Below are 13710 nucleotides of genomic sequence, written 5' to 3' on the forward strand. Positions count from 1 at the left end.
GGAGGAGGATTCAGGTTGGTCACATCAATAATGGTTTATTTTCAGACTTGGTTTGTTTATTTCCAGCAGAGAATAACATGTATGAGCCTGTTTGAGTCCTGCAGCGTGAAACATCTGTCAGAGTTCACAGGTAAACACTAACTACAGATGCAGCAGCTGCTCATCAAGCTGACTTCACAGACAATAACCTGCTGCAGCCACAAGAGGGCAGTCAGTTACATGATGGACTCAAACACATCAGATCCTTTATGGACAGAAGGCTGCTCTCAGATCAGATGTAAGGAGAGACATCACTTCCGCTTTGTTCTCTTTGATGTGTGTTTCTAGTTTGAACTGGTCAAACGCTGCTCGTCTCTCTCGTCCTGACCACGCTGACACAGAGTCTGAACACTGTTTCAAGAGTTTACAATGAATTTTAGTGACGGATCTAAAACATGTTTTCACTTTGTTATCATGGGTTAGTGAGAGCAGATTTTATCCATTTAAAATGAAATGTACGACATGATGAAGAAAGTAAACAGTGAAGGGGTCTGAATACTTTCTGAATCTACTGAGTTTATCAGTCAGAAAACTGTTTCTATGGAAACCGGAAGACAGTGAGCAAACATCAACACAGGATGAGGACTGGACCGAAGAAGCTGGATCCACATCAGAGACTGTTCTCTTCACACCCCCAACCCTGGGGGTTGATGAATATACACTCCTGATCAAAATCTTAAGACCAGCCAAGAAATTGCAAGAATTAGCATTTTGCACGATTGGGTCTTAAGAAGGTTCTAAGTAGAGCTTCACAATGCTAAAAGAAGAAATGGGAGCAAGAGACAAAAAAGTTTGAGCAGGCAATTTATTGAAAACAACAATTTAACTGAAATAGGCTGTTCATCAGCTGATCAAAAGTTTAAGACCACAGCCTTTAAAAGCCACAATCTGCACAAAAATTTGGATCCCATGTCGCTGCTGACGTTGGACGCAGTAAGACAGTCATTTTGAATTTCTTAAAAGATCCTGAGGGTTATGGAACAAAGAAGTCTAGTGGTAGACCCAAAAAAATTTCACCAGCGCTGAGCCGCAGGATCTGATTGGCTGTCCATCAAGACACGGGATGATCCTCGACCCAAATGAAGGCCATTACTGGTGCTGACTGCAGCCCAATAACCATCAGACAGCATCTGGGAGGGAAGGGCTTCAAAAATAAAAAACATCTTCAAAGGCCATGTCTCCTTCAGCGCCACAAAATTGCCCGTTTGGACTTTGCAAGGGAGCACCAAACATGAGACATTGAAAGGGGGAAGAAAGTTTTATTCTCTGACGAGAAAAAATTTAACCTTGACGGTCCTGATGGCTTCCAACGTCACTGGCATGACAAGGAGATCCCACCTGAGATGTTTTCTACGCAGCACAGTGGGGGGGGTTGTGCAGGGGCGTGAAACAGCAGCTGGCTATGTGGAGATGTTGCAGCGGGCATCCCTCATGACTGAGGGCCCTCGTCCGTGTGGTAATGACTGGGTTTTTCAACAGGACAAGGCTGCAGTTCACAATGCCCACCTGACAGAGGACTTCTTCCAGGAAAATAATGTCACTCTTTTGGACCATCCTGCGTGTTCCCCTGATCTAAATCCAAGTGAGAACATTTGGGGATGGATGGCAAGGGAAGTTTACAAAAATGGACATCAGTTCCAGACAGTGGATGCCCTTCGTGAAGCCATCTTCAACACTTGGAGCAACATTCCCACCAGCCTCCTGGAAACACTTGCATCAAGCATGCCTAAATGAATGTTTGAAGTGATCGGCAAGAATGGTGGAGCTACTCATTACTGAGTCCTTTTTTGACACTTTGATTTCTGTTTTGAGGGGGTTTTCGGTTTTTTTTTTAGCTATGGCTTTAAACTTTTTATCAGCCTATTTCAGTTAAATTGTTGTTTTCAATAAATTGCCTGCTCAAACTATTTTGTCTCTTGCTCCCATTTCTGCTGTTAGCATTGTGAAGCTCTACTTAGAACCTACTTGAGATCCAATAGTGCAAAATGCAAATTCTTGCAATTTTTCAACTGGTCTTAAGATTTTGATCAGGAGTGTATGTGTAACTTTGTTTTTCTATAAATCATTATGAGAGGGATGCCCTTTTTTCACTTGGGCACCTGGCCCTGAAAATGTCTGTGCACGGCCCTGATTGTCCAAACATTCAACAGATGAGTTATAACAAACTCTGCTGCAGTTGTACCCAGCTGTAAGGACACTGTCAAGTGTTTATTGATGTACACTGTTTGACAGCCATTGCAACATGTTTTATATGTTGTATTGTTATATGTTACAGCTGATTCAGGGTGGGTACAGGGTGGTTCTGTGTCAGATAATGATCAGTATGTGGCAAAATAATCAGTGTTTGAATTGTTCTCATTGAAAAGGATTTAATCATTTTTCTTTTTGTTATAATAAAAAGAAATTTCCAGTCACCTTGTAATTATGCAAACTGCTTTATCATTCAACACCGTGCTGCTCACTCCTGTCTTCAGTTGGGAGGAGGCTGCTTCATTGATGGGGGGTTTGGGGATGGTCAGACAGTTCAGCTGAGCCTGAAGCTGCATCTGTTGGGCCTGGCAACAGGCAGGAAAACCCGTTCAGCACAGTAATGGTATGAACGGTTTTGTAAAATACACTCAAGTTTTATCATCTGGAAACTTATTGCATGAGAAAAAAACTACATTTAGTGGTGACAGAAAGAAATCCATGAGTCAGTTCCTTCATTGTCTGGTTCAATACGCTTCACCTTTCTCCTCCTCAGGAACAGATTAATTGTCAGAGCCACAGTGAATGAAACTGATTCTTGTTTCTAAGCAGCTCTGTGGTTGAGCTCTGTCACTGGATTTATTGTAACATTAATAAAATCATGAGAAGAATGTAGTGAGTAGTTTATCCGACCTCAGCTGTGTTTTTGACACCAAGATGTCTGAAAATATGTCTGACTATTACTAAAGAATTAAAATGTGTCAGCAATAAAGTAATCTAACACTAAAGGTCTGCTTACTAGCTTTGTTGGAGCTTTCAGTGGCTCGTTGGCTCTGCTGTCAACATGTAACCTAAATGTGGGACTTTGTCCATCAACTGCCTTCCCAGTCGATGCTGCTCTGTCGCTCACACACAGAGGTATTCTTCAGTAGAACTTGAAGCTACTCATCCAAAGGAAACAATCTGTACAACTTTGATTATTTTAACGTGATGATTCAGGTTATTTGATGTAGGACTGCATGAGGTGCTCATTTATAGTCAGAGTATTAACTGCAGCAGATTCAGATCCTCTCAGTTTAGAGAGGCAGCAGGAGCCCCGGGACAGAGGCTGAGCCACGTGCTGCTGTGGACGGGGACATCCACAAAAATGTGTTTGAGCCACTTTCAGGAAAAAAAAAAAAAAAAGCCCATAGAAAAAAGAAAAAAACAAGATGGAGTCCAGCTACCTCCCAGAGACACCAGCCTGCTGCTGCTGCCTCTGCTGCTGCTGCTGCTGCAGGACAGTAAATTACAAGATGAATCCAAACAGGCAACGTCAGATCCTCGATGTGACAGAACGAGAGGTGTCACATCCAATTGGGTGTCGTTCTAATTGATCATAAATTGAGCTGGTCAGGCACTGTTTGCCCTGCTTGTCCTGACAGAACGCCACTGTTTGTACCAATCATCAAGACGCACCTTGTCACACTTCCATTTCCTTTTTATTACTGTGAAAACATCTATAAACAAGAGACAACATGGGAAAAAAATAATCAAGAAAACATAAATTCCACAGCTCTCTCAGTCCTTTTTTTTGTTTGTTTGTTTTCTTACTTTAGCAATTTTCCCCCATGTTTCTTTTCCCCAAATTAACACTATAAAAAGTCTACTCAGTGAGAGAAAGGCCTCTTGACAACAGTTGGCTGACACAGAGACAACCTCTGATGGGATGTGAGTGTACCCAGAGTCCACAGGGACGATTCTGTAGTCCATATCTGTGTGTGAGTGTGTTTTTTCCTTTTCCTTAAACAATAAAAAGAGATTCCTCCTGTGTTTGTGGTTTTTGTTTTCTCTCCCTCTTTCTCCTTTTTGGTGTTGTGACGTTGTCTGCTATGATGTTGACCAAGCTTTCTGCCATTCCACAAACTCATCTAGCAGCACTGGCCCTGTAGACAAAACAAGGACATATTATTAATGAAGATCCAGCACCTTTATGTGTGGCTGTTCAATCAGAGAAATCATGTAGCTCAGAGAAACGTTAAGGGTTAAAGAAAATCAAAATGTTACAAAACTGAATCCACAGCTCCTCTCATTCAGAAAACAAATCAGAAAAATAAACACTTTGAGCTGAAACATGATCACAGTTTAAAACAAAAGTGATTTGTCACATCTTTGCACTATAAAATGCAGTTTTCCCATTTGTAGGTAACATTTTGTCAATCATTCATTAATACTGAATATATTTACTCTGGCAGCACTTGAACAATGGAAATATGTGAATGTGAATCAGTGTCTCCACAGCTACAGAGTTTATTTTGGAAAGCTGAGACATTTTGAGAAAATGATACCAGTAAAAGTTTCTTATTAAAAGGGGCTTAGAATAAAAAAAAAAAAAAATAGTCTGTTGCAATTATTGTTTTGCTAAGGTTAAAGTAAACTTTGACTTCAGACTCAACGTTGTTGACCAGTTGCTAACTGTTGTGTCAGTGCTGAGTCTCAGTGGAAGTAGCTGTCAGTTTACTTGGGTTGCATCATCCAGTGTCATGTAACGTGCTCTGCTGAATGAGAGGCAACACCAGAGACGTCCTCTCTGGATCCACACGTGAACAAAACAGTAGCGAGTCAACAACCCGCAGGGAGTTACTAAATCTGGATTCATACTGGATGCATCAGGTTAAGCTGATTAGGTTTTGATTTGTGGTTCCATGTAGGATTTTGTCAGTCAACAGCACAATCTTAACACTACACTGGTGTTTCGTGTGATCAAGCCACGGTGTGCTTCAATTATATTCCACAGTTTTCACATGCTTTAATCCCCTTTAAGCCCCAGAGCGACAGTGAGGAGTTCCATCTTATTTCATTACTGAATGTGGAACAGCTTTGCTGCGTCTGTTACTAAAAACATTGTTTTGTTTTCAAATTTTGCAAAAGCCACATCTTTATGGTCTTTGACCAACAGTCCAAAGATATTCCATCTACAAAGCTGCACTGCCAAGAAACATCTGTGAATCCTCATAGATGAGACGCTGGAGGCAGAAAATCAATTATTAAAATAGTTGCTGATTAATTTTCTCTTGATTGATTTTTCGTTGAAACAGCTAAAACTTTTTTCATCTCTTCACGTTTCAACTCTTCAGTGTCTATAACCAAAGTGGCACCAGGCACAGTTACAGCAGGCCTGACCTGGTATCTCTGTGGTTACATTTCTGCAGAGCATGTATCCCTCATTAACTCAGAACTGTAAATCCAGTTTCAGTCACCAAGCTTCAAGCACCAACTGTTCTTTGAAGTTTCTATTCATTTCACTCTGCTTTTTTCTGCTGTGACTAAAGTCTCAATGTGGCGCTGCTGCAAAATCCACTCACAAGCTCCATCTTCATCGTAGTTACTGAGGTCTGTGTTGATGGTCCTGCTGAACTCCAGTACATTATACCACTGGTCCTTGTTCATCCCCTTATACTTGGACTGCTGTGGGAGAGACAAATAGTGGGCAGGCAGTGAGACAGTGACAGACGGGGAGGGGTTGAGGAGAAAAGACTTTTCTTTGGACCATCCAAACAAGCAAGAGAAAGGATTTACCTCCAGGAACTGGTGGAAGACTGGGAAGAGAGGCCATGTTCTCCCCAGCAGTAAAGCCAGCATGGATTTAGCTGTGTCCATGTCCAAACTCCTCTGGTCCTTATCCTGATGACAACACAAAAGCACAGAGACAGAAACAGGAGGTTGAGCTGATGGAGATGTTGAATTTCAGTCACCCCTTGGATCCTGTGACTCCTGCTCTTGATCACATTTCCACAGACTTTGGGAAAATAACTGTATTAAAATCTCTATTAATTCCTGGAGGCTTTCTCTCACACATTTCTTACATGACAACAGCTCTGTCGTAGTTGCATGAGCAGGGAGCTCCAAAGTTATCGGTAAATACTACTATCATCACTACAGGATCAGTCTGTAATTGTGATGTGTTCAAAACAATGCTGTTGAAGTTTGCTACTCAAGAATGTGAATTGAGGACGTGAGGAAATAAAGCTGTGTTAATTCTGTTGCTCAATTGGTTTTTTTATCTTACAAAATAACAAAAAGTATTGATAAGAGTACTGTTAAAGTACTGGATCGATAAGTAGTGTTAATAAAAGGAGCAGTATGGTTAAAATCTCACTGTCACTGCAGTGACATGACGACAACAGGTTTAACCACTGGAGGTCAGTAAAGACATTTTCAAGAGGCGTTTAGTTACGCTTTAAAAAAAAAAAAAACAAAAACAAAAGGAATTCAGCAAACTCACTCTGGCGAAGTCAAAGGCATATCTGTAGACGTTTTTGAAGACTGCAGAGTCGTTGAGCTCACTGCGCAGGTAATCCAGTTTGCTCTGTAACCTCTCTGTGCAGTCACACCTGCAGGTGGGGGAAGGACCATGTGTAAGACACAGACACACAGATCAGCAGTTTCTAACAGGTCTACGGTGAGGGGAGAGGCCTGGGCGCAGAAAAAATAAAGATTTCATCTGTGTAGAGTGAGTGTGAGGGTGAGTGTGTGTGAGTGTGTCAGTCAAGGTCCGCCAATGATAGAAGTAAAAATGTGTGTGTGAGCATGTGTGTTGTAATCATGATCATATGATAATACCAAGCATGTGAAGCTTATATTCAGAGGAAATAAACTAAATGTGGTGGACGAGAACAAAACACGGTCTTATTAGTAACTATCATTTTGAGCAACAGAACAGTGAAACGTGTTCTTACTGTAATAACGTCATTCCCCTGAGCCACTCCTCTTTTGTGAAGAACCCCATATTTGCTGCTTCTAGATGCCAGGCTAAAACTAACATGATAATCTGCAAGAAAGAGAGAGCCAGTCAGTTTAATCCCTGCTAACGGTTAAATCAACATCTTCATTCCCATCATACTGACTGACTTCCCCAGACTGTGAAAAGGCAGCAATATTTCCAAGGCAATGAAAGCGAGGGGGAGCTGAGCAAGAAATAAGTTTTAAAAGCACAGAAGTTCTAAAACATAAAATGGCAACAAACAAACACATCCAGGCATTAAAAAGTGACTCGACTTGTGTGGATAAGATTTCATGCAGCTGAGAAATAATTTACTACTTTAAATCTGCAAACATAGAGTAGCTTGCAAGTGTTTAAAGTTTAGCATGTAAATGCATTATTTGTAAAAAGCCTTTTTTCCATGAAGAAAATAAAACCATTTATTAATTTAGCTCTATAGAATTATAATTTGCATATACAGGGTTGTTAGTAGTTACCAAAGTTATTCGCCTTTACATTTCTTCATTTCAATATCTACTATAACCTAAGAACTCCAAACTGCAGCATGTCTACATGTCATTATATTTTCTAATTTGTGAGTGTTGTAAAACAATCGTCACACTCCTCTCGTTGAAAATCAGACTAAGACGCTTCATAAATAACACAAGTCTTGCTGCTAGGTGTTTTAGTGTTTTGTTTTTAGCCCTAGGTTAATAGTGTGATTTCTGAGTGTGACCCTGAGACGCTTGATGAATACGGACCCCGGTCAGGGAGAGGCCGGGGGACTCACATTCTCTGGTTCCACACCAATGTCTTCACAGAACTTCTCCATGGCCTCTGGACCGACCACCTTGTCAGGGCCTGCGTACTCGTGGAACCAGGCCAAGCACTTCTTACTGGAGAAGGGTTTCTCTGTGCTGATCAGCCTCGTGCCACGGATCTGAGGTCGGGTGAAACTACAACAAAGGGCACAGTTTGAAAAATGAACTCAGCTCAAGAAATGTTCGCTCACTAACGTGGGTGGTGCAGGTTTAACTGAAAGTCAATGTACCACACACGCACGCACGCATATGCAAACACACAAACACAAACACACACACACAAACACACACACACACCTTCTTAAACATCAAATTCAAGGACTTTCCAGGGCCCATTCTCTCAAACACAGCATAGGGTTAACAACTGTTACAAGAAGAACTTTTGGCTGAACCGCAACAGCAGGACCAGCCTATAAGCATGACTGACCGACTGATCGAGTTAAGTAACTCCTGGTCAGCCAGAGTTTAAACACTGGCTGATGCTCTTTCAAAGTGAATTGGTACAAACAGTTTATTACCAGGGGGCGTTCACAGCCTGCAGTGTCGCCAACTTAAAGCATTTGCTGCTAGATTCTAGAACAAGTGTCTACTTAGAGGAGACAAAATAAATATAACTGAAATCACAGCACAATCTCTGTCTTTATTTATCTGTTTGGTGATTTTGTCGGATGATGTCATCTTTATAAAAATCTGGATTTTAGCAGCAGCTTGGAAATGGCTCAGAAGTTAACATGTAGTCTTCATGTCAAAAATATCAAAAGAAATTAAACTAGGATTTTTGCACAGAATAGCTACATTCAAGCACTTTCAATGACCAATTGTCCATTTTCAAAAACTTTCAAAGTCTTGATTTTTTTCTCAAATTCACAAACTGATGTCAAGGATCTGTGGGAACCATGTAATGTGATATTTTTGCGAAAATGCGTTTGAAATGAAGCTGAAAGGCTACACTTTGGTCACAGCTCGATGGCTATGTGTCCAATCCATTGTGGCAAAACTACAACTATATATGGACCTGACTGTATATCCAAGAGGATAGACCTGGTGTACTGACCCAACTGACTAAACTAAACTGACTAAACTTAGACTCTCTCTCTGCAGTCGTCCCGATATGGACTGAGGGTGCACTGATGAAGACGACGAGTATGTGCTGAGCGCTGTTTTCTCTGAATGCACACATGAAGATGTGTTTGCTTGGACCATACTCTTCCTTGCTGTCTATGTCCAACATTAACACGCACACATACGCACACACACGCACACACACACGGAAAATGAGAAGGTGAGGGGTTCAGCGTGAACACTGCCAGATGAAAGACAACCCTGCCAGTCTTTTTTCAAGCTACTGCAGGTTCAGCCAATGGCCGTGCTCGCCAGCAAAGAGCCTCTAACTCACTAGCTTCTGATTACAGGTCAGATGGACATGCTACAGAAACACACCCAGAACCCCAACTGAGCCATAAACTGCAAGATACAAAAACAAGGAGGAGATGTCATGACGACCACAGAGGACAGACATACAGTTACAGTGTGAATGAATGCGTGTGTCTGTTTACCTTGTAATTTTACACTTGCGCTCATGGTCATCCGCTTCAGGGAGCTTTCTCTTCTTCTTCACAGGCATCACTGAACCTTTAACGGGCTTCACTAGCTGGGCTACACATAGCAATAGATTTATTAAAAAAAAAAAAAAAAAAAAAAAAAATCACATGTTGTTAGGAGGTAGTGAGGTAACACATTCACAAGCCAATAAATAAACATCTGTATAAGGACAGTGTGCAGGATGCAGGTCATACCTGTGTGCTTCTGGCTGCCTGGGCCATTCAAATCTAAGAGATTCTACAAGAGAAGAAATCAAACCCTCAGGTTAAATAAATAAATCACTGCATATCACTTTGATAAGATTAAGATATTAGGAAACTATACTGCAAAGTTATCACTGTGTGTTACACCACTATGTTTAAAAATGAACACAACTACTCACAAGCTTGTCCAGTGTTTCTGATACCGTACTGATGTCTGCCAGATGGCACGGGTTGTTCCTGCAAGTAGACACATAATCAGCACAAGCAAGATATCGTTACTACTCAAAATGTCAAGCCAAAGAAAAGCCAAAACAACTGTAAACACACAAGCTAGACATCGCTTACTTTTCAGCCTCTACCATTTTCAGTCAAGTGATTGAGCTAACAGCGTCTCATTAAGCACGATCTAAACAGTGTGAATCGGCTCAAAATGTTCATAATCAATGAAAATTACTATTTAAGTGGAAAAAGTCTGTCAGAATAAAAGATCTTCTTTGAAGAATGGTGCAATCCTTACAATGTTTAAGAAAACACTGATGCACTACCAAAAAAAGATACATATGAAAAATCATGTAAACCTGATTTTGAGTGTTTTCGTATGAATGAATCTGGAAGCAAAGCTTTAGAATATGAGCAAAATATATGTCTGCTGCCAAGTTTCATGGAGATTGAATGCTTTGTCCTGTTAGTCTGTCTGAAAAAGACTTTAGGGAAGTGACTGATGTTGGCAGATGAGGCCCAACAACGGTTCTGTGCAGACCAGTCAGTTTCTTCCACTCCAAGACTCAGAGAACCGTTTCTTTATGGACCTGGCTTTGCGCACAGGAGCACTGTCATGAACAGGACAGGGCCTTCCCCAGATAGCCAAGAGTGAGCACACTGTTGCCTCAAGTATCACTGTAAGCATTAAAAGTCACCTTCACTGGAGCAAAGCTGCCTCATCCAAAAGCAGGACAAACAGACTGGAAGTGGACAGGCGTCCTAAAACGTTGTGCAAGTACTTATAGTAAAATGGTCAAAACACACAGAGTTAAGATTTTATTTCAATATCACATGCAGACATTAAAAGTGAATGATAATCACGCTGTATAAGGCAGGTTTTTGATCAAGTCCTTTAAAAAAGACAGTGTGACAGCAGCTGTCAGATTCATTACTCATACTTCCCCAAATGTCAGTGTTTTCATCATCTGAGTAATGCCGACAAAAATATGTTATATAATTCACCATTTTCAAAACTAGAAAAGGTCTTAATTTAAACATGCCTGTGGTTGGAGCAGCTCGACTCATAACTGTAACGAGTGAAACCAAGAACTGCGTCACCAGATTTATTTTTCTGCTGTGCCAACTTGAAGTAGCTTTCATGTAAATGCTCCACAGAACAACTGACAGACCCAGTGTGACATCACATGGATGGATTCCTGAACAGGCTCACCATAGCCAGGGGCCCTAAAAGGTCAGGGGCCCTGCGCCAGAGCTTCTATACAAAGTGACTTATAATATTTCTTGTTTGAAAGTGGCAGAGCTCAATCAACCCAAAAAGAGGTAAAACCACTACAAAGAGCCAGTGGTGGAAGATAACTAAGTACAATTACTCGAGTACTGCACATTTGAGGTATTTGTACCTTACTTGAATTATTAACATTATATCTTACTTTATATATTTCTACTCCACTAATTTGATAACTTTAGTTCCTTTGCAGATTTGGATGAAAAATAGTATAAACAATAAATCCCAATGTTTCATTATAGGTTAAGATGAGAGTTGATTCCAGGGGGCAACTCACAGCCTACCAGCAGTTTATACAGTGACTAAAGTGAGCTCCACTTTTACTAGCTGCAACATTAAGGTGTTGAAAACATGAATACTTCAATAAGTATAAATAAAGATAAAGAGAAGATAGACCATAAAGACAGAGAGAATTTACATTAATGGAACATTATGCATAATGAGCACTTCTACTTTTCAGCATACAAAACATCTGAGTACTTTCTCCACCACTGACAGACAGGCAACCACTTCGACTGCAGTCATTTACACCTGGTATTCAAATGTATCCTGACGCCTCATTAGAATAAGAAAACGCATGTTAATGCCAGAAGTAAAGCACTATGGTCGGATCAGCCTGACCACTTCTGCCTTGCTCTGCGTTGATCTCAGGTTGCTGCAAACACCATCAAGCACCGACAGCTGATCTGCCGCCACCACAAATGACTCTTTTACGCATCTTACTGTGGAGGACAGAAATCCGATCTCAATGAGGATAAAGACAATACATTAAAAAAATACCAGGTGTAAATGCAAAAGCAAGATCGTGCTGTTTATTATCTGGAAAACATATGTGGGTACAAATGGCCTTTTAATCCTAGGTGTAAACAAGGCGTTTTAGTCTATGGGTCCTCTGTAGGGCCGGTGATCCGTCCGTGACACACTGACTGTCCGCTATGTTTGCTCCATCAGCTGCAGCTTTTAAAGTCGTGTTAGAATTAAAGATGGAAATAAGTTGTTTCAACTCAGTGGAAACCAGCTGATGTAAAAGAGACTGAGATGACTTCGGTCAATAATCGTCACCCGGGGAGACTGAACATAAAACTGATAATAGTATCAATCCCAACACTAATAATAATAATAATAATAATAATAATAATAATAATATGTATGTAGTAATAATATCGTCCGTTAAACAAACGGTCATTTAAAAAATAAACAGTGACTGCGCTGCTGGTGCTAGCGGACCGCGGCTAACGAAGCTTAGATGACTCATGTGACAAATCGTGGCCAGATCTCTTATCTAGTGGTCGACTAATCACCAGAGAAGGTTGAATGTGGGGATGAAACACGGACTGACGGTGTGACACTGGTCTTCGCTGCGGGGACTCCTCTTTTGTGTGCTAGCTCCGCGGGTGTCAGAGCTACACTGCTAACGTTAGCTTATCTGACAACACGCTCATCGCATCCTACTGAACGCAGTACACAGACGGTATAAGATAAGTAAGTTGTTTATTTTAACAACTGACACAAATTGAAGTTTTTAAAACTCTTCAAACACTTACTTTATTTCAGTTTTCCCACTCTACGTCTGATAATTGAGCTCCACCTGCTTCTCCAGCACCGGGGTTTCGGTTGTCGCCGGCGTTTCCGGGAGAATGGACGAAACCATCCTTTTATGGGGGTGTACTGCGAAACACACGTTCCCATGCAGGGTGAAATATTTGCATACACGCATTTTTATAAAACGAGATTCATAAATCTAAATATCTAATCTTATACAAATAACATACATATTATTTGATTGAGCCAACAGTGAATCACGCAAGGAAAACGGTTAAATATAACGTCGCCTGTCCCCCACCGCACCAAGAAAGGTGAAACGTTCTCTTTAAAGGAATAATCCGGTGATCTTTTTGCTCTCATGTTGTTAGTGTCCGCAGACCACAAACTGTGTGAGATTATACACATCTGACCCATCAGTGTGACGCTAGCTTTACCTCAGCGTCTCTTGTCGGTATTTATTAGGATTTATTGCAATTCTGTTGGAGTAGACTGCATTAGTTTTAGCTTGGGGTACCTAATAAACTGACAACTCAGTGTTTAAATTGTTATTTCTGTTTTTTTGTTATTCACTGGGTTTCAAACCCACCAGTCCAGAATTCTTGTGTTTCACTGCTCAGGTAATGTAATAAGAATTGCACTTTTTAAGACTGATATAAGTTGTTTGTTTAATGTGAACTTTGGTCAGAATCCCTCCAACATGCAAACATTTCACTGTGTTCATGCTGAATAAACTGTGGCCGGAGCATGACCCTTCTCATGCTCCATCTTTTATCAACTTACCATTATACTGCAAAATCATCCCGTAGGTGTGTTTATCCGTGGAACCTATGTAAAGGTAAATGCATTCTTTTATTTTTGACATATTCAGAACCAGAATTTTATGCTGAACTGTTTTAAACATATTACCTTTCTGTGACTCAGTTTCAATAACTGGTATCATAGAAAGTCTCAGTGAAACAAAGCACAAAATTAAAATCCACCCACACCTGAGTCTGTAGTCTGCATTTGCTTTCGGTGACAACAGCGACTTGTCTGGAAATTAAGCAAAGAAAGAAAAGAGAAACC

At 40.8% G+C, this 13710-nt stretch overlaps 1 protein-coding gene across 1 annotated transcript; it reads right to left on the reverse strand.

The window, feature by feature from the left end:
* Window positions 1-3685: 3685 nt before the first annotated feature.
* Window positions 3686-12765, reverse strand: dcun1d5 (DCN1, defective in cullin neddylation 1, domain containing 5 (S. cerevisiae)). Its single transcript, XM_071496913.1, has 10 exons — window positions 12645-12765; window positions 9773-9830; window positions 9585-9627; window positions 9345-9444; window positions 7758-7923; window positions 6945-7036; window positions 6491-6599; window positions 5785-5889; window positions 5571-5673; window positions 3686-4151 (listed from the first exon to the last, which is right to left on the reverse strand). Exons 4-10 carry the CDS (start codon window positions 9410-9412, stop codon window positions 4096-4098), a joined length of 699 nt encoding a protein of 232 aa, XP_071353014.1. The 5' UTR covers window positions 9413-9444; window positions 9585-9627; window positions 9773-9830; window positions 12645-12765; the 3' UTR covers window positions 3686-4095.
* Between the last annotated feature and the right edge of the window lie 945 nt (window positions 12766-13710).

This window comes from Trachinotus anak, unplaced genomic scaffold (assembly GCF_046630095.1).
Source record: "Trachinotus anak isolate AG129_WGS33_773 ecotype Australia unplaced genomic scaffold, CSIRO_AGI_Tana_v1 ptg000014l, whole genome shotgun sequence".
Classification (NCBI taxonomy): domain Eukaryota; kingdom Metazoa; phylum Chordata; class Actinopteri; order Carangiformes; family Carangidae; genus Trachinotus; species Trachinotus anak.

Excerpts from the sequence above, each read along its gene's own strand:
- dcun1d5 (XM_071496913.1), bottom strand. The coding sequence starts at position 9,412 with ATGCCTGTGAAGAAGAAGAGAAAGCTCCCTGAAGCGGATGACCATGAG. Across the intron at positions 5,890-6,490 it reads ATGCCTTTGACTTCGCCAGA|GATAAGGACCAGAGGAGTTT; the intron begins GTGAGTTTGCTG and ends TGTTGTCATCAG. Across the intron at positions 4,152-5,570 it reads CTACGATGAAGATGGAGCTT|GGCCAGTGCTGCTAGATGAG; the intron begins GTGAGTGGATTT and ends TTTTGTCTACAG.